This window comes from Acinonyx jubatus, chromosome D3, assembly GCF_027475565.1.
Source record: "Acinonyx jubatus isolate Ajub_Pintada_27869175 chromosome D3, VMU_Ajub_asm_v1.0, whole genome shotgun sequence".
Taxonomy (NCBI): domain Eukaryota; kingdom Metazoa; phylum Chordata; class Mammalia; order Carnivora; family Felidae; genus Acinonyx; species Acinonyx jubatus.
Genome location: NC_069392.1, coordinates 18582457 through 18609333, shown reverse-complemented (window position 1 = coordinate 18609333; position 26877 = coordinate 18582457). Strand labels below are relative to the sequence as shown.

The window sequence follows — 26877 nt, the reverse complement described above, 5'->3', positions numbered from 1 at the left end:
AAAATGGAAGATAAAGGAAAACTTCCCACCTCACTGTACGAGCCCAGTATTATCCTGACGACAAACGCATCACAAAAAAAGAAAACCACAGCCCACTACCTCTGACATAGATGCAAAATCCTCAACAATATATTAGCAAAACAAATTTAGCAACACATAAAAAGAGCTGTTCAACACCAGGACCAAGTGAGATTTATCCTGAATGCAAAGGTGGATTAACATCTGATGATTAGTGTAATATATCATATCAATAGAATAAGATAAAATAAACGCATTATCATCTCAGTAGATGCATGTGAATGTGCTCTGAAATACTAACCTTCAAAGATGATGATATTAGAAGTGGGGCCTCTGGGAGGTGCTTAGGTCATGAGGGTGGGGCCCTCATGAGTGGAATTAGTGTCTTAGCAAAAGAGACCCCAGAGACCTTGCCAGCCCCCTCCCACCATGTGAGGACACAGTGAGAAAGCTACTGCTAGGAACCAGGAAGAGTCCTCTCCAGCCACCACACCTAATCTGCTGCACCATTTTCTTGGACTTAGAGCCTCCTGAACTGTAAGAAATTAATTTCCATTGTTTATAAACTATGCTGTCTATGGTATTTTGTTATAGCAGCCCAAACAAGACTAAGCTCTAAACTGATCATAAGCCCAGGGCACCTGGGTGGCTCAGGCAGTTAAGCATCTGACTCTTCAGCTCAGGTCATGATCTCACGGTTCGTGAGCACACAGCCTGCTTGGGATTCTCTTTCTCTCCCTCTCTCTCTGCCTCTCCCCGGCTGGTGCTTGCTTGCTCGCTCTCTCTCTCTCTCTCTCACTCTCTCTCAAAATAAATAAATAAACTTAAAAAAAAAAATAAATTGAAGGGCGCCTGAGTGGCTCAGTTGGTTAAGTGTCAAACTTCAGCTCAGGTCTTGATCTGGCAGTGCATGAGTTCAAGCCCTACATGGGGCTTTGTGCTGACAGCTCAGAGCCTGGACCCTGCTTCACATTCTGTGTTTCCCTCACTCTCTGCGTCTCCCCAGCTCATGCTCTGTCTCTCTCTCTTTCTCAAAAATAAATAAAGATTAAAAAAGTTAAATTAAAAAAAATAAGTTGATCATAAACCCAAATGTAAGAGCTAAAACAACAGAAGTCTTAGAAGAAAAATAGGAGTACGTCTTTGTGACCTTGGGTTAGGTAAAATCTAATCAGACACAAAACCAAAAGCATAAGAGACCAAAGAAAATACAGACAAGCTGCACTTCACCAGAATTGAACACTTTTGTACCTCACATGATATCATAAAAAAGGTAAAAACAAAAAACAAACAAACAAATAAAACATTCCACAGAATGGGAAAAAAATAGTTTCAAGTCATTTATCTGATAAGGGGCTAGTATCCAGAATGTATGAAGAACCTTAACTTCTCGAGAATAAAAAAGACAAATAACCCAATGTTTAAATGAAAATAGAATTGGAATAGACATTTCTTCAAAGAAGATATGCCAGTGCAAAGAAGTACGTGAAAAGAGATTCAATTTCACTAACCACTAGGGGAATGTCCATCAAAACTGCAGTTAGGTAGCACTGCACACCCACTAGGATGACTGCAGTCATAAAGACTAGCAAGTGTTGACATGAACGTGGAGCAACTGGAACCCTCATCCACTGCTGGTGGGAATGTAAAATGGGTGCAGCCAATTTGGAAAAACAATTGGCAGTTCCTCAAAATGTCAAATATAGGGGCGGCTGGGTGGCTCAGTTGGTTAATCACCCCATTTCAGCTCAGGTCATGATCTCGCAGCTCGTGAATTTGAGCCCCGCGTTGGGCTCTGCGCTGACAGCTCCAGACCCTGGAGCCTGCGTCAGACTCTGTGTCCTCTCCATCTCTCTCTGCCCCTCTCCTGATCTCTCTTTCTCTCTCAAAAATAAACAAACGTTAAAAAAAATTTTACTAAAAAAAAAAAATAATAACTCAAGTGTGGGTTAAAAGAAAAAAAAAAGTCAAACATAGAGTGACCATATGACCCCACAATTCCTCTCGTATTTACCCAAGAAAAAGAAAAACACACTCATGAAAACTTATACACAAATGTGCATAGCAGCATTATTCATATAGCCAAATAGTGGCAGGGGGGAACAAAAATATCCATCAGCTGGTAAATGGATAAACAAAATGTGGTACACCCAGACAATGGAATATTATTCGGCCATAGAAAAGAATGAAGTATTGATAAATACCACACGTGGATGAACCTCCAAAACGTGCTACATGAAAGAAGCCAGACACAAAAGGCCACATACCGTATGATTCCATTTGTAGGAAGCATCCAGAATAGGCAATCTATAGAGGCAGCAAGTAGATTCGAGGTCGCCTGGGGCTGAAGAAGTTGAGGGGAAATTGGGAGTGATTCAGGGGGATGGGGTTTCTTTTTGGGGTAATGAAGATGTTCTGGAATTTGATAGTGGTGATGGTGACACAACTCAGTTAATATACTAAAAACCACTGAATGATACACTTTAATGGGTGAATTATATCTCAACTAAGATGTTTAAACAAAAACCTACGTAAAAAAAAAAAATCCTACATATGTATGTGCTTTATGTAATACGTACAACTAACCTATTATCTATATACTGTTTAACGAATTGCTTAATTTCAGTTGGACTTCAGTTTGCTCCCTTGTAAACTGGGAACAATAAAAAACACCTACCTTACAGAGTTCTTACAAGAGTTAGGGCACAATATTTAACTCCATAGAAGCACTAAGAATTAGCTCTTATTATCATACACCCACATATGGAATTTCATATAAGCTGAAACTTTCTCCCTAACAGGGATCTGTTCAAATTTCATTACAGTTAATATAAGGGTCTCCAACCAACGACATTAGCCCGGTGGGCGAGAGCTTTTGGAATTAAATTGGAATTCACATTGGAAGCTGATCACTTTGGTTTTTCCTTTAGCTTTCTTCAATCATGAACTGTACCAAATTTAAAATGCTCACCTCTTTAAATTATAACAGTTCCCCCAAAGAGGAACAGGAATGAGAGTTCTGCACATCTCCTTCCTATGTGCTAATTTAAGCCCACTAACTTTGCTTGCTCCAAGCCTTGTTTACATCCTGCCGCCCTCCGGAGGCAGGAAGAGGCCAAGCTTTGAGTGTAGGCTGCAGAGCCCGATGACAGGCCCGCTTCCAGGCCCTGACCGGCCTCAGGTGAATTTCTCAAACCTTCTGGGCCTCCCCACCGCACCTAGCACCTCGCATGAAGCAAGTGCTTCATAAACTTTCACTGTGACCTCTTGCAGGGCCTCCGGGAAGAAGCTGCTAACTGGCCTTCCATTCTCTCAAGAGTCAACCACCCTCATTCCTATGCATCTCAGACTGCCCTGGTCCTCTGCGGCTGTGGCCCACACTGACTCCCCCACCCCAAATCAGGCAGGAAATGGTATCCATGGGTGTAATTCCCTCCGGTGAGCCTGAGCCCCCAGGGCCACGGGAGAGCACTCGAGAGCAGGCTAGCTCTTCATCTTGAATGCCTGGCTCCTGGCAGGATGCCAGCCAACAGGCGCCAACCTGAATGTGCACCCAGTGCCCGACTTGGCCTGCCGTAGACTGGGGCGAGAACCCCGGGGTGGCTCCCTGTTCAGCTCTGAGTACTGCTGCTGCCTAGAACATCCTCTTCCTCTTGCCCTGATGGTGGTGGGCTTTCACCTGCTGGCTTCCTAACTGGGGGCTGGCCCTCGAGTTGGGCCTCATCTGCCACCCTCCACCCTACTGGGTCCTGGGTACCCCCCCCCGCCCCACCACACATATAAGGTACATTGCTGACCTTTACATATGTCCCTGTTAAGTGTTCGCTCATTCTCCCAGCATCTGTAAGAAGGCCGGAGATGTTTCACAGACCTCTCTACCTAAATGACAAACATCATAACCATGACACAAATCATCTCCACTGCACAACTTCAAGGCCCCACTGAATATTAAAGACCAGAGAGCTGATGCGTTAAGAGGCACTTAATAAAGTGCTTCTGCTGAGCCAACATGGAAAGCCTAAAACTACTGCAGAGTTGGCAAACTCCACACTCCAGCTTGCAGCAAGACCTCGGGGTGGGGGCTGACTCACACTCACAAACGTGCCTGTCCTCTTCCTCTGGATGAACTTGATTCTTTCTGTGCTGCTGCTCTTAGAACAAAACACAATTCTTACAGCCACCCGTGTGCCTGCTTCAAGTCTCACTCGTGGGATGGAAGGAATGAAGGACCGGCCAGCAGAGGCTTTCTGGCAAACAAAACGCCAAGTGAAACAGCTGCTTGTACTGCTGGGCGACAGGAACTTTTTGTTTTTAATTATGCACCCAGTATAGGTTCCTTGCAGAAAAACTGGAGCATACGGAAAAGAGACAGAATCACAGCAGCAATGATGACACAGGAGGTTACTCCCATTTACTATGTGGCCGCACTCTCCGATCTGTTCTCTGCCTTATTGTCCACAACCGTGAAATGGAGGTACTTTTATGGAAAGAAGTAGAATGGAGTCCACACCCTGGTGCAGCCACTGGCTAAGCATGCAACTGAGCCTCTCCACCTCATCTGGTCTCCTTATCTGTAAAATGGGGATCGTGATAGCATTCACTCCAGGGGATTCGGTGTGAGAATCAAATCTAAAAGTGCATATAAAGCACTTTGCCACAGTGCCTGGCAAAAGAGTAGGCTTGCAGTGCTACTCTCCCTGTTTTTACAGATGAAACAATCCAGCAAGGGTGAATAACTAGCCCAGGCTCACAACGTAATCAGCATTTAACAGAACTGCCTTTAAGTCACAGAAGTAGGAAGCTGTTGCATCATCAAGAGATCTTGACAAATAAGAAAGCAACGAAGTATCTCCTGTCACATATTTTAATGATGGCCACGTTCAACTTCTTAACCCTGAACCGGTTACATAATTTGCAGGGCCTAGCAGAAAATGAACGCGCAAGGCTCCTTTTCCAAAAAAAAAATAATGAGGAATTTCATGACAGTGACAGCAGAGCATTAAACCAAGCACAGGCCCTTGCTGACCACAGGTAGCACACACACCCTTGAAGCCAGCCAGCCCCATCTCGACCCCTTCAGTGGCCAAGTTTCAGGACTGAGCTTAGATGATGTGGTCATGACAGTCAAGCTTTCAGGGGGAAGATGTTCTTTATGAATACACTTAACTACCTCTTATCCAGAGGAAACTGGTATACTGGGAAATGGTCTACAGTGATAACCGGTAACAGAGGCAAAACCAAATAATTAGCAAGAATGAATATTGTTCATTTGACTCCCTTGACAGTACAAGTTCACTCCAGGAAAATCTGCTGCAAAATTATAATTCTCTCATCACAAATGTGCTTAACATTTCTCAAGGGAAGAAGCACAGAGAACTTTCAATGGACATTTTTTTTTTTTTTTACACAGCTTACAGAATGAGGAGATAACTATGCCACATTTTTTTAAATGTTTTATTTTTGAGAGAGAGAGACACACAGGCAGAGCATGAGCGGGGGAAGGGCACAGAGAGAGGGAGACGCAGAATCCAAAGCAGGCTCCAAGCTCTGAGCGGCCAGCACAGAGCCCAATGCAGGGCTCGAGCTCATGAACCTGAGCCGAAGTCAGACGCTCAACCAACTGAGCCACCCGGGCGCCCCTGCCACATTTTAGACTATAACCGAGACTGTGTTCTTATCAAACAAGTTTTTCTATACAGAAAAAGTGCACGGCACTCAAACTCTTTTCTTCATCTCCAATGAATAGAAAGCCTGCTGTTTTCAGGAATCAGTGTTGAAAAAGTATGTGGTTTAATGATGATGACGAAATTGTCTAGCAAAAGGGAGCTTAGTTCTAGGACTTTCTTTGTACTTTATCTCACTATTTCACAAGAAACTGGGGGTAGTCCCAATACTGAGGAAGTGCAGATGCAAAACACAGCAGGATTGCCTGGGTCATTTTTCAACTGTCCAAGGTGAGACACTTTCAGCTGAGAGCAAAGTGATGGAGGATTCCCTCTGGGCCACGTCCAGTAACAGAAAGGGAATTAAATCACCAGGTATACCGGGACACCTAATGGTGAGTCATTTACTCTGGGGGCATGATCTAATTAAGACCAATGACTCTTCCAATAAAAGTTTATTCTGTCTGGACAGAGGGTTTAAATGAAAAAAGAGCAACTTTTGACTTCCAGTGGGTGCTCAACAGATTTTTTTAAGCAACACACTGGATAAAATGAAGTCAACAAGAGTTACACCAAAGTACAAATCCTTACCCTAACTGCTGAGTACGTGAGCTTGTAACTTGACTGCACCAATAACTCCCAGAATTGTTGAGGTGCCTTTAACATCCGGGTTCCTCAAGCAAAACACTACTGACATTTTGGGCCAGATAATTCTGTTGCAGGGAGCTGTCCTGTGCAGCGTAGGACGGTGGGCAGCGCCCTTGATCCCTACCACTAAGATCCCAGTAGCTCCCATTCCCTACTTGTAACACAAAAATGTCTCCATGCATTACCATTGGGAGTCAGAGGTGCGTGTTCAAATCACCTCCAATTGAGAACCACTGCTTTAAAGAGAAGGCAATAAATAAAAGACGAGGAATCAAAGCACTTTAGGACCAGAAGGGATTTTAAGAACCCTGTGCACCAGAGATTCTCAAACTTTGGTTTGTATCATCAGCCTCCCTGGGCCAGCGAGGGAACGTGCCTTGCCCAAGGTCACAGGGCGAGTTAGAACCTGGACTCCAAACCCCAACCAAGCCCTTTCATACAAAAAGGGTTGGGAGGAGGGGGTGGGGGTGAGCGGTGCGTGCTGCTCTCACCTCTTTGGGAGAGGCAGTGGAGCCTAATTTGTTAAGACCGTGCACTCTGGAGCCAGTCGGCCGGAGTTAAAATCTCGACTTGGTATTTATTAGGTGGGCGACCTTACGCAAGGCACAGAAGCTCTGAGAGCCTCAGTTTCCTTCTATGGCAAATGTAATAAAGGTACCTACCTCCTAGGACTGTTGGAAAGGCAGTATAGATGGTTTATAAAGCCCTTGGCACAGGGCCTGGCACACAGTAAGCACTCCGATACACGTCCTACTATTACTGTCCCACGGCTGCAGAGGTGAAGAAGGGGTCTGCGGGGCCCCGAAGGCAGAGGGCTAGAGATGGGCTCAGGGGCTGGAAGCGACCCCTGACTCCCCCCACCCCTCACCGTGGGCGGACCCCCGCCCCGCCCCTCACCTGGCCCCGCAGCTCCTTCTCCAGCTGCCGGTAGTCGTTGTTCCAGACCAGGAGGTGCAAGGGGAAGTGGCCGGTGTTGTCGCGGGTCGAGGACATGGCGAGAAGGCCGCAGCCGGGCCCTCACCGCCCGCTTGACAAGCCTCAGCCTCGGCGGGGTCTCCGGTGCCCGCCCGGCGGCCGGCGAGAGAGAGAGAGAGAGAAAACGCAGCAAGCGAGCGGCACGGTACGCGGCGGGGCGGCCTACGGGCCGGGTGCGGGGCGCGCGGGAGGTCGGGGGTCGCGGGCCGGGTCGGGGACGGGGGTCGGCCGCGCCCACCCCGCGCCCCGCCGCGCTCCCGCCCGCGCTGACAGCTCCCGAACCGACTTCTGCGGGCCGAACTGCCCCAAACTGGGAAGTGCGCGGGGCGAACCACCGCACACCGAGGCGGGGGGAGGCGAGGCCAGCCACCCGGCCCTTGGTCGGCCCGATCCCCCCTACCCCCAGCTGCGCACCGGGAAACACAGTGCAATCCCAAAACAGAGAGGAAGCTCTCTTCCTTAGCCCATGATCTCGACGTGGAAAACTCGGCCTACCCGTCACCAGCCCCTTTCCCCCTGCTCCAGCAAGCTCACATGGTTCGGCCCACAACTGGGCCTCTTCCATCGGCTCTGAGTTCAGGGGGTGACAGCGGAGGCCTGGACCAAACCATTCCAGTAACTGACTCCCTTGCAGCCTTTTTGGAACTGGGCAGTGCGTGCCTGATTGGCCAGAAGCCATTTTGGAAGTGGGCAACACCAAAAGAAATTTAAAGGAAGGATTCTAAACTCTGGAGAAGTGGCGTTAAAGATTTGCATAACAAGGAGACAGTTCTTTCTCAGGGTTTCTCAACATCTGAACGTTTTAAAGTGAGCAATTTTCTTTCTGTGGGGGTTGTCCCGTGCTTTGTAAGATGCCTTTCTATCCACGAGATGCCACTAGCACTCCCCGCCCCAAATGTCTCCAGACACTGCCAAATGACCCCTGGAAGAGAACCATCATTCCCAGTTGAGAACCACTGTTCCCTTCTGAACTCCGAACTGGGTTAAGATTCAAAGTTACCTATGGCAGTGGTTTATCCCACATATGAGGCTCATCTATTTTTGAAGCTAGCCAGTTGAATTTTGGATTATGACAGAAAAGGCCATACTTGGGTAGATACTACCCAAACGTGACCACAGCTTGCGAATATTAAGTTCATTCTTTGGATTTCAACCTAAGGCACTACAGCTCTTTGATTCAATGAAGAGCCAAGTCAACTTGACAGCTACTCACCAGCGTAAGCTATTTGCACAGTTGTCTACAACGAGACCACACAGCTGGGCAAAGTTATTTAATGCATCCTGAAAGCACATCCAGCTTTTCAGATGCCTGCAACAGCAGCTGTTCAAGAAGCCTGGCCTAATCCATTGTCCACACGTGTTGAGTCCAGAAGATTTGTGAGTCTGTGAACCAAAACAGGATGCAGGAGCATCAGGATGGCACCCAGAGGCTCTCACTCTGGAATGTGTGGGAATTATGCAGCTATTCCTACACCACACATTTATCAAAATAGAGAGGTAGCTGGGGGCGCCAGTGTGGTTCAGTTGGCTAAGGGTTTGACTCGATGTAGGCTCAAGTCATGATCTCACAGTCATGAGATCAAGCCCCACCAACAGGCTGCTCGGGATTCTCTCTCTTCCCTCTTCCTCACACTCTCTTTCTCTCAAAATAAATAAATAAACATTGAAAAAAAAAACAAAAACAAAAACAGAGAGATGGACCAAAACCAGGGCTTCTTTGATCTCTTCCAAGACTTCCTATCTTTTCAGATGCTTTGTGCAATTTAATCTTTAATCTTTCTGTTCATCGTTCCATGTTTATTCAACATCTCTCCTATTCATAAGTTGAAAAACTCCGCAGAATATCTAAAGTCAAAACAGTGCCTGGCCCTTAAAAGGCATCCAGGATTTGCGGAATGAAGATCACGGTTGCATTTATGTACAAGACATACAATAAATATTCATTAGCATAGGGTCACATCTCTTCTCTCATGCCGATTAATCTCCCCTCACTGTGTTCAGTTCACCCCATCCCATAAATCATTGTAGGTTATTATTCTTCTCAAAAACAAAAAAATTGAGATTAGAAAAGAATAGTAATACCAAATATCAGTAATAGTGGGAGCTACTATTATTGAGTGCTTACTATGAGGCAGGCACACCACATTTTTCTGTTAAGTGATTCCATTTGTCTTTAGTCGCACAATAAATATTTAGCTCTGCAGGCCATATAGGAGTTTCATGGAATATTCTTCATCCACTTCATCTTCTCCTTTTTTTTCTTTACAACGCTTTAAAAAATGTAAGAATCATTCTTATGTGGCATAACATGCAAAAAAACAAAACAAAACAAAACAACCGGTCCCATCAGCTCCATTTTGCAGATGAGACTAAAATTGCATTCAAAGAAACATCTAACGTTCCTTATTTTACATATTGCAGATCTACCACAACATAATATAAGCTCCATAAAGACAGGAAATTTTGTCTTCTTTGCTCAATTTTTTCTCCAGCGCTGGGAACAGTGTGTGGAACATAGATGCTCCATAAGTATTTATTGACCAAAAGAATGAATAAGTGAGTGAACTTGACCAGTTATATTAAGTGACTTAACTATTGATTGCCTCAGGAAGGCTGTGGCTGCAGAGCTCTGGCCACTAGATTTTGCTGTTTCCCTTGGTATTAATCAGTGCGGGGACAAAGAATCTCCTCCAGAAAGGGAAACCCAAATTGAAGAAAACTTGTAAGCAGGGCAGAAGATGCTGCCCTCACTCAAGATGGCGACAAGGCAGCGTGCCCCTTCCTGTCACGTGATCTGCCCGTCAACGAAGGGCCCCTCCCCGCGCGTGCGTGCTGCGCCGCGGCTGCGAGGCGCTGAGGGGAGAGGCGCCAGCGCCGCCGCCGCCGCGGGGACCCGTTAGAGCGGAAGCGCTGCCGCCGCCGCCTTCGCTGTCCCCGGGACCCTGATTCCCGGCAGGTGGGAGGCGGGAGCCATGTCGAAGCGGCTTCGGAGCAGCGAGGTGTGCGCGGACTGTAGCGGGCCGGGTGAGTCGCACCGGCCAGGCCCTCTCTGCTCAGCTCTACTCAGAGGGACCCCTGCCCCGGGGCCGCCCCCTCGGGTCGGGCGGGTCCCGGCGGCCGAACCCCACACTTGGGGTCGCGGGGAGGAAGAGGCGGGGAGGCCTCGGAACGGGACCCGTCCTGGGCCTGTCAGAGCCGGGCGGGAAAGGGGGCCGCCGCCCTCCCGTCCCTCCCTCCCCTCTCATCCCCACTCATCCCCTCTCGTCTCCTCTGTCCCAGGCCGGGCGGGGAGGCTACGGGGTCGGGGCCGCTTCCCCAACAGGAAGGGTCTTGGGCAATCCACAGGAAGGCCAATTACAGAAGTAAAATGCGAGCGTTCTCCCGGCTGCGGCCCCCAGAGGCTGCAGGTGTTCCCTCCCTCCCCTCACAGTACCCCCCGGACCCCCGCCCTGCGAGGGGGCCCTGCCCAGGGTGGGCGCACTCGTCGCTTCCGTCCACCGATACTCTCCAGGGGACTCCCGTAGATGATTTCCCTGCTCCTAACTTCCCGGTTCCCACTCCACCTCCACCGGGGAGAATCTCCAGGACTTCGGGGTCTTGGAAACACATCCAGCACTTGGGAGGCAGTGCGTGTCTTGAGTTTTGGGATCTGGACGGCCTGGGTTCAAACTAGGTTTGCCTGTGGGTGACCTTGGGCTGGTGATTTCATTTGGCCCGGCCTTAATTTCCTTCTTTTTCCGATGGAGATAATTGGGAGAACCACATTCAGTGGTAAGAGTCAATGAATATTCTTAGGATTATCTCATCAAAGTTTGTTTCTTTTTTGTATTGTGGTGTTTGCTACAGAACCTTTGCAGTCTCTTAAAGCTAGAGTTGAGTTTCTAAATCTTACATTAATTACAACCTACAAAACAAACAAAATCACTGGCAAATAGACACACTTGGGGGCATTCGGGCAGGATAGGCATATGGGTGCGTTGAAAGGCCAAAACCATTCTTCCCTGTGTAATTTTCAGATTTAGAGTTCAGATCCCTCTTAGCAATTGGAACTGAATTGACAGGTCTCTATGCTATTTTCTGTGCTTGGATTTTGAGTGCTTTGAAATTTGAAGTCATTCAAAGGTAAGATGGTAAGATGGTATGTTAGTGTCCAATTAACAACCATAACGTAATCATTGCACAGCAGTGTTTTTGCAACTGCTCTGAACTTCATCTTGTCATATGGAAGTGGAGACTGATTTTAAATAGTACTGTGATAACTCAAACCTTATGTGGTTATTTCATGGCCTGTGTAGTGCAAGTGGGGTTACCAGTTTCCTTTGAAGATGGGGAGGAGGGTGGAGAGCTGAAAAAGAGGACCTCAAGTTAGTGTGGGTTATACAGACTCCATCGTATTCTCTAAAAAAGTTATTTGTTCCACTTCCTTATTTTCTTGTTTGCAGTTGAACTTTCTGTGATGTGTTTGATTCACATGAGTCTAGATTCAGACTTCCTCTTGGAACGTGTGTTCTTGACTCCCCACTAGATGGTAGGGGACAAAGGAAAGCTGAGTTCTCCATTGCCATGCTTATGACTGTCTTGCCCTTGTGCAGCATTTTGTGCATATTTCAGAACATTTTCTCTTCCATTGTATCGTTTTAGTTGTCTCAAATGCCTAATCTACAGAGACTTGAGTCATTTCCTTCCTGTTTTGAATATAATTAGGCTACCTTGAAATGTTGTGTGAACTTGAGCAGCTAGGAATTTGCGCTGCCTTTTCTACAGAGCCCTAGTCAAAGAGTCACCTCTTTCTCTTAGGGGTCCCTTTAAAAATTCTGATGACTGCGAAGCCCTTCTCTCTGGAAAATGCACATTTAGTCACTCTTTCACACGGGATTCATGTTATAATTCCTTCATGGGGTCCCAGACATTTCTGAAGCTCATTTGTGTTGTTCTTGGAGTCCTGGTCAGGAAGCCCCAGCACAGAACATTTAGGTAAACTGGGAAGGTTCTACCCAACGTCATAACTCGATTTTGATTTTACTCTATTGTGAACATTCTAACATTTTTTTTCCATGGGATTCTGATCCATGATGTTAAAGTGATGGAGAACCTTGCTTACTGGGTGTTAAATCCTTGTTGTCTTGTTCCTGTTTAGTTTTCTCCAAGAACACTGTGAATCCTCTGAATGATGTTTGAAAACCAAAGCTAGGTTTCAAACTAGTCTCCCCCCACCATAGTAGTAGCATGAGTACTGTACTACAAAAAGAAGGGTTCTTATGTATCTTTGTAGGTATCTTTCACTTTGATATTTTCAATTTTTGTTTTTCAGGATTCTATAGTCGTACTGACAGAGTTCTACTTCATTGAATGATTTTGTTTCTGTTTTATTTCATGGCAAACACTTGACCATGATCACATCTTAGCAAATATTTTACTCTTTTTTTTTTTTTTAGTGAATCTAGTTCATTTTAAATAGCTCCTCCTCTGCACCCACCTACCCAGAAACCCCACTTGAGTCTTTTCGCTATAGTTGTGTTCGTCTGACACATTTGATGTTTTAAGTATTGACAAAACCTTTTTCCAGTTGTCATGAATTTCAGTGGCCTCTTGAAAATATCTGAACGCTACTTAGAAAATAATTTAGAAAAGTTAGAACTGTTGATATTACTAAGTACTTACTATATACAAGGCACTTTACCCTTTCTGGCCACCCTCGCCTGAGGTATGCTATTATTCCCTTTTTTTTTTTTTTTAAGTTTTTTTTTATGATTGTTACATCCATTACAACCCCTCATAGGTTTCAACGTTTATTTATTTTTGGGACAGAGAGAGACAGAGCATGAACGGGGGAGGAGCAGAGAGAGAGGGAGACACAGAATCGGAAACAGGCTCCAGGCTCTGAGCCATCAGCCCAGAGCCTGACGTGGGGCTCGAACGCATGGACCGCGAGATCATGACCTGGCTGAAGTCGGACGCTTAACCGACTGCGCCACCCAGGGACCCCCTATTATTCCCATTTGATCCATGATGAGGATGCTCAAAGAAATTACTTGCCTGAGATCATTGTGCAGGAGTGGCAGAGTTGGGGTTCCAACCCGGACTGCTTGTCTGCAGAACCACCGTCTCAACCACCACACCCTCTGACTCCCAGGATTTGTCTCTGATTAAAATCATAACTTTTCACTGTATGGTCGGAAAGGGTTTGAATAAACTGTTAAACATGGTAAAGATGGTGTACATGCATTTCAGAGATTTTTGTGGACATTGAGGAATTCTTAAATATAATTCTTAGATCAGGCAGCTTGAGTGGCACCTATTGTCACCCCATTGTGAGTCTGACGACATGGAGAAAGTCTGTTTTTATCTGGGGTTTCTAAGTATGTGTTCAGTTTACTTGCCCGGTGTGGATTATTCTTACTGCCTACCAAGTGCGAATTATTCCTGTCTCAGAGGATGTCTGCTGAAGTTCCATGGGATTTCGTGGGAAAAAAGTATTGTACCCGCACCAAAAATATTACTCGTTTTTATTTTACATCTTTGCCTCTGTGAAGCTGCTGCCATTACAGCTTCTGTTCCTTCAGATCAATTGTAAGGTGGGGAGGGGAAGGGGGGGACTCGGCCGTTTATTTGAAATGAGTAATGGATGTCATAGAACACTTCCTAACAAAGGCCAGGTTCCTCAGTCTGTCCTTTGAACCACATAGCCAAGCAGGTCTGTTGTCATGTTTCTTGCAGCTTTCTGCTAAGCATGGAGCCGTGTGGAGGTATGGCAGTAGATTAGTAGATTTGCTTCAGATAATGCTTCAGATAATGTGGATTATTCACTGACATGATTATGTTCTCTTGCCCTTTGTGCAGATGGGTTTGAGATGATTCATGCGTACCCTCTCAGTTTGCTTGTCTTATGTGGAATGAAGGAGCGAGCATCTGAGATGGTAGATCCCATCAGGGCTACAGACTGTGGCCCTGGACCGGAAAGGGGACAGCTGCTTATTTAGGGCTTCAACTCGTGTTTAGTCTCATTTCACGTTGTGCCGAGTCAAGCCAACATAGGTGGCACCATCAGACAGGCTCACCAGCTTGGTATGTCCACTAGCATTCTAGAGCAGCAGAAAGGTCTAGTTTTTCTGAAAAACCAAACCTCGGTCACCTGGGCCCGTCTGGCATCATAGCAGCCCCCGGTGTCCCCGCCACTGAGATGTCATTCTTCCTTCCAGACCCTTCCTGGGCATCAGTAAACCGGGGGACTTTTATCTGTGACGAGTGCTGCAGCGTCCACCGGAGCCTGGGGCGCCACGTCTCCCAAGTAAGGCACCTGAAGCACGCGCCGTGGCCTCCCACGCTGCTGCAGGTAAAGAGTAAGGACTCACCCAGCATGTAATTGGAGCTTTCGGGGCTCCTGCTTTTAGCAACTAACATTTCTTCCACTGTGCTTCTTAAATCTTAACAGCAGTGTTTGAATCATAACTGAATAGAGGTGCCGTGCGTATCAGTGCTGTGTGTGAGAAGTGAATTCGTTGTTTACGATTTTTTTTTTCCCCCTCTCCTAACAAATAAATCTGGCCCCAAAAGCTCAATTATAGATAGATAAATAATTGTTAAAGTTTTTTTGGTAATGTTTCACTGCTGACTTTCTAGACTGTCACCAGAAATTGTTGTTAAATGGCCCATCTTTTCCCTATGCTATGATAAATGTTTCTGAAGGCTGCAGTCTCAGAAACTTTTTATTACGTTTCCTGCTTTGTTGGAAGCATGGACTGAGATTCCTCAGAAATTTCCGAAACATGTGATTTAAGCTTTCTTGAAGTTTTTCTTAACCAGTTAGAGACCAAATTAAGTTAACATGTGTCAGTTGAATGCCCAACACCCTGCTAAGTGTTAAGTGAGCTATTTGTTTTATTTGGGGTTGAATGTCATGTCACCTGTACTTCTATTTTGGGGTACACATTCTTCAAGTTCCATTGGAACTCAGAATTAAGCATGTGTTTTGCCTTCATTTGTCTTGAGTACATATTTTACTAGATCTGTGGCAGCTGTACAACGTGTCCCTTAAACTTACCCATATAAACCAAGGAGCCAAAACAAGTGGGTTTGGGTCTCTGATGTGATGGTATCTGCACCAATACAAAGCACAGATGGGGCCGTGTCAGGAGCGTGCTTTGAAATGAAATTGGAAGTATGGTTTATTAATAACTTACGCTGAGAAGTTTCTAACAGCTCCATCTCATGTGAAAGTAGGTGTTTACTGCTCTCAGGTCTTTGTTTACAGATTTCATTATAGGGCCTGAAGAAAGTCCAGAGATGAGTAGTTTAAAATGCCAGGCTTGACCCTAAAAGATCAATTCTGAAAGTATGGCACATGAACCACCAGTGGTACTCAAGACAGATGTAGGTAATACTCGAGTATTTATTTTAATGGTTGCATTATTTTAATGTGTATAAGAGAACTTTAACTAGCACATCAAGCCACAATTGCTAGTACAAGTTTTAAAAAATGGGTGGATTTAAAGAAAAATATTAGGTGGATAGTCTAGACAGTATGTGGGTTGTTAGGAATCTTGAAAACAGTATTTGGATGATCAGGCTTGGGAAATACTGCACTAAAATGCCAAAGTACTCTTCCTCCATAATCTATAAAAACAATTTAATCAAACCCTCTTAGGTCTTTAGCTGTCCTCCTGGTCAAACCTGAATCCTGCATGCAGGTTCATTGTTCTCATTCTAGAATCAGAAAGCAGTGATTTGTGGGATATCCCCATCATGCTAGTATTTGTAATGGGGCTTGGTTTTCCCAGTTCAGTTACTACAATTCCCAGGGAATATTTGTGGAAAGAAATTAAAATATGATTTTACACTGCTTGGTTTTAGATGGTTGAAACCTTGTATAATAATGGTGCTAATTCTATATGGGAGCATTCATTGCTGGACCCTGCCTCTGTTATGAGCGGAAGACGTAAAGCTAATCCACAGGATAAAGTACAGTGAGTGGAATGTTTAATACTTTTATTTCTTTGTGACACATGGGGCCCACTTAAAGGTGCACAGCTACTTTTGACCAGCTTTCACAGGGCAGCACAGGAGGTAGGTACACCTCAGTTGTGCATTGAGCCTTTCGCTTTTAGAAATGCAGAAGACCGGGCACAGGACCATCTCTTCTGCATGGTTGCATAGCACAAGTCAGTGGCTTCTTTAGTTCGAGACAAAGGCTCAGAGGCTGTTCATGTAATCAGATTTAAGCTTAGGTGCTCAAACAAGAGGCAGTCAGACCAGAAATCTCGGTTCTGGGCTCCAGTCTGCCTGATGGTTCACCTAAAGGATGGGATGAAACGCCCCTTCCTTGCAAGGCCACTAGGTCAATTACTAAAATTATAAAGAGGGGCCCCTGGGTGGCTCAGTCAGTTAAATGTCCCACTCTTGATCTTGGCTTAGGTCATGATCTCACAATTCATGAGTTTGAGCCCCACATTGGGCTCTGCGTACTGTCAGTGCAGATGGAGACTGCTTAGGATTCTTTCTCTCCCTGTCTCTGCCCCTCCCCCTCTTGTGCACTATCTCTCATTCTCTCAGAATACGTAAATAAACTTAAAAAAAGTTTTAAAAAAGAGAATTACAAAGAGAGGAGAGGTGCTATAAAAAGCAAGTCCTCTGCAGTCCTGGCCATGAGAATGACTAATCGATGTTTTGAGACTGCATGTCTTAAACTCCTGCTGGAATTTATTTCTCTATTGTTCATTTTCTTCTCGAGTGGGAGATACGGGTCACTTCCTCTTCTTTTTACAACCTGAAGAATGGGGAATGTTGCATCTGCATTGCAAGTGAGCTGTTTTCCTTTTTGTTTTCGAACAGTCCTAATAAAGCAGAATTCATCAGAGCCAAGTATCAGATGTTGGCATTTGTGCATCGCTTGCCTTGCCGGGATGACGACAGTGTGACTGCCAAAGACCTTAGCAAGGTGGGCTGCACCTTTTAAAATCCCTACTGTTGCTGGATGAAACAGTGTATTGTTTTGCTTGAAAAAAATCTTAAAGAGGAAGAAGGGAAAAACAACACAAAAACTCCTTTCTGTATTCTAAATAATTAATGACAGCCTTTTTTGGAATTGGTTTCATCTTTAATCTTAATTGAAATGGCAGCCATTCATCTTAGTGGAGGTACAAGGGCAAAGAGAAAAAATAAGTATGTATCTAGAAAACAATTTGTGTTTTTCAGATACAGTTTTAAAGTTGTATTTCTAGGAGCGCCTGGGTGGCTCAGTTGGTCAAGCATCTGGGACTCTTGACTTTGGCTCAGGCCATGGATTTCATGGTTCATGGGTTTGAGCCCCACGCTGTCGGTGTGGAGCCTGCTTGGATTTTCTCTCTCTGTCCCTCCCCTGCTCATACTCTCTCTTTCTCAAAATAAATAAATAAAACTTAAAAAAATATTTTTTAATAAAACAATACAATTATATTTTTATAAGTTTTTTGATTAACTTTGAAATAGGAACCATCCTTGAGTTGTTTCTAGAAGGGACTAGAAAGCTTGAGGGACTTCTTTAGGCATCCGGGTTGTATACTGAGTAGGGTCTTCAGGAAGCAGGATGACTCAAAGCTGTAGTGCTCAGGATTCTTTATTATACTTGCAAAACGAGTAGACGGCTTTCTTTATGTGGGCCTTTGCATGTTTTTGAGAGATGCCCTGAGAAATACGTATCTTTATTTTCAAAGCATTGCCTGTAGGAAATGTTCACGCAGAGCATGGGCACTCACAAGTCAGATTTTTTAAAGTTTGCATAGAAGTACATGTAATTGGGGGGGCGCCTGTGTGGCTCAGTCAGTTGAGCGTCTGACTTCGTCTCAAGTCATGATCTTGCGGCTTGTGAGTTCGAGCCCTGCGTTGGGCTCTGTGCTGACAGCTCAGAGCCTGGAGCCTGCCTCAGATTCTGTGTCTCCCTCTCTCTCTGCCCCTCCCTGGCTCATGCTCTGTCCCTCTTTCTCAAAAATAAATAAACATTCCAAAAAAAAGAAGTACATGTAATTGTTTCTGTTAATTAATAAGGCTTGGCATGGGTTTTTTTTACCAAATGAAAATTATTAAATAAGTTAATTTTAAAAATAAGGCATGGATATAGTTGCTGCAGTAGGTTTCTGCATTCTTAGATTAAGAGATATGGCATTTTGGACAATTCTAGGTTGGACTTGAAGGAAAGCAGCTCATCTTCTGCATGTGTAAAAGCTTTTCTGCAGTGGTACAGAATTTGGTATACACAGGCCTATTTCAATAGACCCTGAAAGACTTGGTTAAAGTATTGTATACAGCGCCAAGAGTGGTGTTTTGGAGAGGGTGTGCTATAAGGCAGAATCCTGTAGTTTATGCGGTGTGGGATATGCAGTATATGGAGCGGGCCAATAACAACAGCGGATGATAACAACGGTTATAAAAACAACAGCAGCTGTATTCTTTGAGCATTTCCTGTGTACCAGGCTCCATGCAAAGCACTTTGTTATATCATTGACTCCTTACAGTAACCCTGTGAATAATAGGTGGCACTGTTATCACCATTTTAGAGATGAGAAAACGAAGGCTCAGATTGCTTAAAGAACTTCCGCAAGGTCACACAACTTGAAGGGTGTATGGTTTGAAATTTTGGTCTTTGAGACTTCAGAACCATGTTCAACCCCCTTCTCATACTGCCTGTCACTCCAGGTCTGGCTGTGCCCCCTAGACAGATCATGTATCTGGGCCTGTCAGCTTTCCCAGCCCTTGTTTCCTTCTCAGTAAAGTGCACCTGGCCCCACCTGAGAGCCCAGAGGTGGTTGTGACCAGCAAGGGAGAGACTGCTTCATCCATCTTATTGAGCTAAATGAAGATTGTTACTCACGTAATTTATGTTAAAATGATCTGCCAGTTGCTGTAGTACACCGTTCTTTACGCTTTTAGTAAACATTTTTTTGGTTTGTGTTTTTCAGCAACTCCATTCAAGCGTGAGAACAGGGAATCTCGAAACCTGTTTGAGGCTGTTATCTTTAGGAGCACAAGCCAACTTCTTTCACCCTGTGAGAAAAGCATGAATTGATTCAGATATTAAATTGAAACTAAGTGGGTTGTGTTTGTGTAGCCTTTAGTTTTATTTAATTTGCTTGTTTGCCTACTTTTTATTCATACTCAGGAAAAAGGAAACACCCCACTCCATGTTGCCTCCAAAGCAGGGCAGATTTTACAGGCGGAATTATTGGCAGTATATGGAGCAGACCCGGGCACACAGGATTCTAGTGGAAAAACTCCTGTTGATTATGCAAGGTAAGAGACCTAGATTCTGGTCGCTCCCTTGGTTAGGGATTATTTATATTGGGTATGATTCATTGTTAGGTGGCTAAATTGCATATGGTTAACATTTAACCCCTTGAAGTTAAGGATTTGTGTCCTATTATTTTGCAGATACAAACGAGCGCAGAGGCTGGCGAAGTCACAGAGGGTAGAGCCATTAACCAGTTAGCTTTCAGTCTTTCACGTGACTTAAAATGCAATGGTATTTGAGCCAAATCAAGTATCAAGAATTGCATACCCCACCCCTCAGTTTGTTAACATGTTTAGTCATTGCTTGAACTTAAGAACAGATCTGTATGGATAGATCTATGATTAAACAAGTACAGGGTAAAATGTTAATTGTAGGTTTTAGGTAGCCGACATATGAGTGCTTGCTATAAAATTCTTCTTGGTTTAAAAACTTTGACTGTGAAATGCTGGAAGAATAAACAAATCCATAAATTAGTCTTGAATATCCTTTAAATGATAGAAGGTGGCTTATCTTTCTTCTTCTTGCAAATTAACTTTATTAACTGCAAGGCACTGTACTCTTTTCTGCAGAGGATAAAATGGGTGAGATGACAAAACTGTGCCTTCCCAGAATTTATTATCTCATAGAGGAGATGATTCAAAAATGCATGAAAGAGTTAAATGAAGCAAGATAACATGGAATTCATTGCCAGAATGGACAACTCATCTTAAAAGGCATATATAGGGTTTTTTCATTGTGGCCTAAATCATTAAGAAATTTCTTTAGTTGGACTTTGAAAAATGGGTTGGATTTGGGGGTGTGAAAGAGAAGCTAAGTAAGACATTCCAGGTGAAAAAGAAAGGCCTGAGTCAAGTTCAGGAGGGAGGGATGGATAGGGCATGTTCAGCACAGCAAAGTGCTTCACTGGATAGAGCAGGGTGAGCTGAGATACTGAGGAATATAGTATTTTATCAGATCTGAGACTCCGCCGATTGTACGGGTCATAATTATATACCACTAAAAAATGAGAAAAAACTCGGACAATTTAATGATGGATGGGGGCACCTGAGTCGCTCAGTTGGTAAACATCTGACTCTTGAGTTTGGCTCAGGTCACAGTCTTGCGGTTTGTGGGTTAGAGTCCTGCATTGGGCTCTGTGCTGATAGCGTGGAGCCTGCTTGGGATTCTCTCTCTGCTCCTCCCCTGCTCTTTCTCTTAAAATAAATAAATAAACTTAAAAAAAATAATGATGGATGTACCATCAATTGTCACATACTTCCTGATTTCACAGCTGTTTAAAAAAATGAGGAAAAAAAGATGCGTATCTCAGAAATCAAACGTGTAGTATGTTGGAGGAATATTCTGTAGTGTCTTGAATGGTGGGAAGAGAAACTGACAGAAACTAGGCTTTATCTTTTAAGAGGAAGTGAGCCCTAGGTACATGGTACTATCACTTACATTGGAATTTCCTCATGTGTACCTTGCATATATAATAGTCTCTCAATGTAATAACTTATTTATGTGCCGTGTTACCAGAAGGATTTCAAACAGTTTAAATACTTATTTCATAAGACACTAAAGGCAAACCTAATGTTTTCTGTTATGGAAATTGAAGTTAAGGATGTAAAATAGTTACAGGTGTGAGCTGTGTGTTCTTTTTGGTCTCTCCCTGAATTAAAGACCTTGAAGTGGTTACTGAACTCATCCAGAGTCAGACTGGCTGCAAGAGCCTCTAGGGGAAGGACCTTCTTCATAATACTGATGTTCACACTCATCCCATCCTGACTGATTCAGAATTTCCGAGGTTGGGGCCTGGATATCTGTATGTTTTCTAAAGCATTCTAATTCAGTTTTGAGAACCTGTACTCTAGACCATTTATTAGTTTTATGTTGTACCTCCTTAGGTGAAGTTATTCTTCATCCCTCCAGAAGTCCATGATTTCCTTATTAAGTATTCTGTTTTGTAAATTAAAGGAAAGGGAGTAGTTCAGATTATAAAAAGTTTATAGAGGTGGGAATAAGAGTAGACCTTGGAAGTTTACCTCACACAAAAGGTTGGTTATTCTGAGAAGTTGCATTTGGTAAATTGCTCAGGTGTCTTGGAAGACATCTCTGTCCTTTTTTATTCTAGAGCCAGTAGCTGGTGAGGAATGTAACTGGTACTTTGTTTTCTCTTGATAGGCAAGGAGGGCACCATGAGCTGGCAGAGCGTCTTGTAGAAATACAGTATGAGTTGACTGACAGACTAGCCTTCTATCTCTGCGGCAGGAAACCAGGTGAGTGAAAGGCTAGTGGCCTCTCCACACCTTCAGTCAGTCAGCCAGCCTCTGGAAAAACAAGTTGGGATGCTGTTACCCAAGACCACTGCTTTAACATATCCTCAAGAAAAGTACAAATAAATAAGGATTTTTACTTGAAATAACTATAGCATTTTCAGTTCCATGCAAAGGATATAAGGGTAGTCAAATCTCCTTGAATTTTAGTCTCTAAGACTTTATTTTAGCTCCAGAGGAGTGACTGTTTCAAGAATCAGCACAATTGAACCAAAATTGAATGTACGCCATAGTTCTTGCACACAATGGAACTGGGATCGGAAGAGCAGAGCAGTAACTTGTGTAGTTATTTGAAGAATTCTGCTATAAAAGGAATGGAAAAGGGGTGCCTGGATGGCTCGGTTGGGTGTCTGACTGTGACTCAGGTCGTGATCTCACGGTTCATGAGTTTGAGCCCCGCGTCAGGCTCTGTGCTGACAGCTCAGAGCCTGGAGCCTGCTTCAGATTCTGTGCCTCCCTCTCTCTCTGCCCCTCCCCCGCTAACTCACTTTCTCTCTGTCTCTCTGTCTCTCTCTCTCTCTCTCTCTCAAAAATGAATAAACTTAAAAAAAAAAAAAAGGAATGGAGAAGAGGTCAAAAGTAAACTTTGCCATTAGCCAACTTTATTTATGAAGTAGAACTAGGGTCAGCAAACCATGGTCTATGGGCCAAATCTAGCCTGTCACCTGTTTGTTTAAATAAAGTTTTGTTGTAAGATAGCCCTGCCTATTCATTTACATATTGTCTGCGGCTGCTTTCACACTACTACAGCAGAACTGAGTAGGTTGAGGGGAGCCTGGCTGGCTCAGTTGGCACAGCATGTGACTCTTGATCTTGGGGTCACGAGTTTCAGCTCCCCATTGAGTGCAGAGATTACGTAATTAAAGAAGGAAAGAAAGGAATAGGTTGAGTATTTGCAAGAGAGATCATATGGCTGCAAAGCCAAAAATATTACTGTCTGGTCCCTTACAGAAAGTTTGCCAGTTCCTGATTAGGATATCTTCGTGCACATATACAGCAGTTCCCTAACCTGGCTGTATTACAGAGTTAAGAGCCCCTGGTGTGTTCTACTTCCCAGTGAGATGGGGTGAGCATACCCCACCGTTTCTTTCCTGCTGATACGATAAAAACCCTGGACCAAATGCATGGACTAGCTATCTGAGGACTCTGGCTGGTGGTTTAGGAACTCAAAGTACCACGGAGCTAGTGGTGAGTGTCCTGTCTATTTTACTTCTGAGATGGCCTTGGAGATGGCCTGAAACCTGGAAGTGCGGAGCAGGTGCAAGAAGCCTTCTCTCTCTGGTCTAAGGAGCAGTAAATGAGATTCCTACAGGACAGAGAGGTGGGGGATTCCCCTGGGTTTTTTTTTTTCTCCTCCTCCTTTTCCTCCCACCCTAGACCCTAGGCTCTCCTGTGGCTGCAGCAATGGCAGCACAGCTGCCTGAGTCTCTGACCAAGAGCGTGAGAGGAATTCTGATTGCTTTTATTTTTCTCTCTGTTCTCTCGCCACTTGGCCCAGGAGGCAGAGCCTAACCTGGTCTGTTGTCTGCTAAAACAAAAATGTTAACATTCTCCATAGAATTTAAAGAAGACTCAGAGTCTCACAATATAATATTCAAAACGTTCAGGATATCAACCGTAATTACTTGACATACAAAGAACCAGGAAAATCCCAAAAGACTTGCAGGGGAAAATGTAGTCAACAAAGGCCATCCCCAGATGACACAGTTGTTAGAATTAACACAGTCTAAAGCAATAGGAACATCATGGTTAAAGAAGTAAGTGTGAATGTTCTTGAATCACATAGAAATATTGAAGGTCTTAGCAGAAAAACAGAAGATATAGAAATGAACCAGATAGAAACGTTGAACTGTGGGACACCTGGGTGGCTCAGTCAGTTGAGTATCCCCCCCCTGGAGTTTGGCTCAGCATGATTTTGCTGTCGTGAGATTGAGCCCCACATTGGGCTCTGCTCTGGTGGTGGAGAGCCTGTTTGGGATTCTCCTGTGTCCGCCCCAATCCCTACCCCTGCCCACACCATCTCTCAATCTCTCTCTCTCTAAAAAATAAATAAACATTAAAAAAAAAGTGTTGAACTGAAAAATACAGTAACTAAAAATTTAAAACTCATGGATGGGCTTAATAGATTGGAGATGGCAAAGAAAAAACTCAATGAATTGAAATACATCACTAGAAATTACCCAGTTTGAGCAACAGAGAGAATAAAAAAGTGGGAGGAAAAAGAAACTGAACACAGAGTCCCAGGGATGTAGGCGACAATATCAGAAAGTTATGTTTTTATCTTCAGACTCCCAGAAAGAGATCAGAAAGCGTGGTGCAGAAAAAATATTGAAGAAACATGGGTTCACAACAACTCTAAATTTGGCAAAAGACAGACTTGCAGATTCAAGAAAGCTCAGAGAATCCCAAACAGGATAAACTCAATGAAATCCTCATTCAGACACATCAAAATCAAACTGCTGAAAACTAAAGACAAAACATTTGAAAGCAGCCAAGGAAAAACATATAGATATAAACATATATATATAACATATAACATATAAAAGGACAGTTATTTGAATGACTATGGATTTTAATTGGAAACCATGGAGACAAGTACTGAAAAAAAGAAAAGAACTGTCAGCTCAGAATTCCATTTCCAGTGAAAAGAACCTTCAAGAACGAAGGCAAAATATATTTTAAGATGAAGGTAAGAGAACTAGTTGCTCCAACAGATATGCTAAAGAAAGTCTTTTGGGTAGAAGGGAAATGATACCAGAGGGATCTGGAACTTCAGGAGTAAACAAGAACAACTGAAGTGATAAATATCTGGATAAATATAAGAGATTATATTTTCCTCTTAAGTTCTTTGAGATATGAGTGAGTTTATTTTTTTTTTATAATGTTTCTTTTTTTTCTTTTTTTTTTTTTAATGTTTATTTATTTTTGAGACAGAGAGAGACAGAGCGTGAGCAGGGGAGGGGCAGAGAGAGAGGGAGACACAGAATCTGAAACAGGCTCCAGGCTCTGAGCTGTCAGCACAGAGCCCGACGCGGGGCTTGAACTCATGGACCATGAGATCATGACCTGAGCTGAATTCGGACGCTTAACCGACTGAGCCACCCAGGCGCCCCGAGATATGAGTGAGTTTAATGCAGAAGTTACAGTATTGTCTAGTGGGATTTTCAGCCTATGTCACTGGGATACATTTGATAGCTACGACATAAAAAGGGAGCAGGTAAAAGAAATACAGAGATAAGGTTTCTGCATTCATCTTAAAATGGCAAAATATTATTTCTAAGTAGACTAAAAGGTTATGTGTACTGTAATGCCTAGCACAATCACTAAAATTGGACTATACAGTGATATGTAGTCAAAACATCTAGAGATAAAATTGAATGTTAAAAATTACTCAAATATTATCAAAAGATACTTTAATTCAAAACAATCCAGAAAAGAGAGAAAAGGGGAGAGATAGGCACAAAAAACTGAGGCCCAAACAGAAACTAAATAATAAAATCATAGACTTAAATCCAAACATATGAATAATTACATTAAATGTTAATGATCTAAATGTACCAACTAAAAAGCTAATAAGATTGTCAGAATGGATTTAAGACAGTAAGCTCTAACTATGTGCTATCTACAAGAAACCCACTTTAAATATAATGATAGAGGTAATTTAAAAGCAGAAAGGTATAAAAAGATACACCATGCAAACACTAAGTGAAAGAAATCTAGAGGGGTTGTGTTAACATCAAAGTAGACTTTGAGAGCAAGGAAAATTAGCAGGTATAGAGAGGGACATAACTTGGTGATGCAGTCAATTCACCAAGAAGATGTAACAGTTCTGAATGTGTATACACCCAGCAACAGAGTTTCAAAATCCATGAAGCAAATTTTGATAGAACTGAAGGGAGAAATCCACAATTCTTGGATATTCATTCAGCAGTCTTCATTTAGTAACAGAACTGGTGGATAGAAAATCAGCAAAGATACGGGGCACCTGGCAGGCTCATTCGGTAGAGCATGCAAGGCACCTGGCAGGCTCATTCGGTAGAGCATGCAACTTTTGAACTTGGGATCGTGAGTTCAAGTCCCATGTTGGGCATGGAGCCTATTTAAAATAAATAAATTAATTTAATTAAAATCGGCAGAGATAGCAAGCTGAAACCCGTCAACCAACTGCATCTAGTTGACATTTATAGCATGCTCTGCCTAACATTTTCAGAATAAAATGAATTCTCGTGCTCACGTGAGTACTCTCAAAATAAACTTAAAAATAAATAAAAGAATTAAAATTCTACAGAGTATATTCTCTGACCATAATGGAATTAAGCTAGTAATAAATAATAAAAATATAACTTGGAAATAACCAGATGCTTAGAAATGAACAACACAGTTCTTTTTTTTTATTATTATTATTTTTTATTTTTAGAGAGAGGGAAAGCACAAGTTAGAGAAGGGCAGGGGGAGAGAGAATTCCCAAGCAGCCTCCACACAGAGTGCAGAGCCCAATGCTGGGCTCGATTCCACCACCTTGGATCATGACCTGAGCCAAAATCAAGAGTGAGATGCTCAACCAACTGACGATCCAGGTGCCTAACAACACAGTTCTAAATATAAGTCTAAGAGGAACTCTTAAGGGAAATTAGAAAATACTTTCAGATGAATGAAAGTACAACATGCCGAAATTTAAGGGATGCTGCTAACGCAATGCTTAGAGGAAATTTTATAGTATTAAATTCTTACATTAGAACACAAGAAAGGTCCTCAACCTAAGCTTTCCCCTTAAGAAACTATGAGTTTCTTACTGCTTACTCATCTGAAAAGATGAGTAAAATAAACTCTAAGCAAGTAGGAGGTGGGAAATAATAGATAAGAGTGGAAGTCAATGAAATTGAAAAAGGAAAGCAGTAGAGAGAAATTAATGAAACCAGAAGCTGATTCTTTGAAAATTTCAATGAAATTGATAAAGGTCTACCCATATTATAAATAATTCTATGCACACAAATTGGATAAC

The 26877-nt window shown here is 43.4% G+C and overlaps 2 protein-coding genes across 21 annotated transcripts in view; one reads left to right on the top strand and one right to left on the bottom strand.

Annotated features, from left to right (window-relative positions):
- The window catches only part of ANKRD13A (ankyrin repeat domain 13A), a 32487-nt gene extending 24878 nt beyond the window's left edge, over positions 1 to 7609 (bottom strand). The window contains exon 1 of the mRNA XM_027044094.2: positions 7227 to 7609. Coding sequence (XP_026899895.1) covers positions 7227 to 7322 — 96 coding nt within the window. The 5' untranslated portion in view covers positions 7323 to 7609. The remainder of the gene's footprint in view (positions 1 to 7226) is intronic.
- Positions 7610 to 10139: 2530 nt separating this feature from the next.
- The window catches only part of GIT2 (GIT ArfGAP 2), a 51841-nt gene continuing 35103 nt past the window's right edge, over positions 10140 to 26877 (top strand). For all 20 annotated transcript variants that reach the window (XR_008291698.1, XM_027044081.2, XM_027044079.2 and 17 more), the window contains exons 1-7: positions 10140 to 10328; positions 14504 to 14637; positions 16155 to 16267; positions 17133 to 17238; positions 19235 to 19321; positions 19435 to 19565; positions 21724 to 21818. Coding sequence is in view for 19 of the 20 variants with exons in the window: in XM_027044081.2 (XP_026899882.1) it covers positions 10277 to 10328; positions 14504 to 14637; positions 16155 to 16267; positions 17133 to 17238; positions 19235 to 19321; positions 19435 to 19565; positions 21724 to 21818 (718 nt within the window). In the remaining variant the exon portion in view is untranslated. The remainder of the gene's footprint in view (positions 10329 to 14503; positions 14638 to 16154; positions 16268 to 17132; positions 17239 to 19234; positions 19322 to 19434; positions 19566 to 21723; positions 21819 to 26877) is intronic.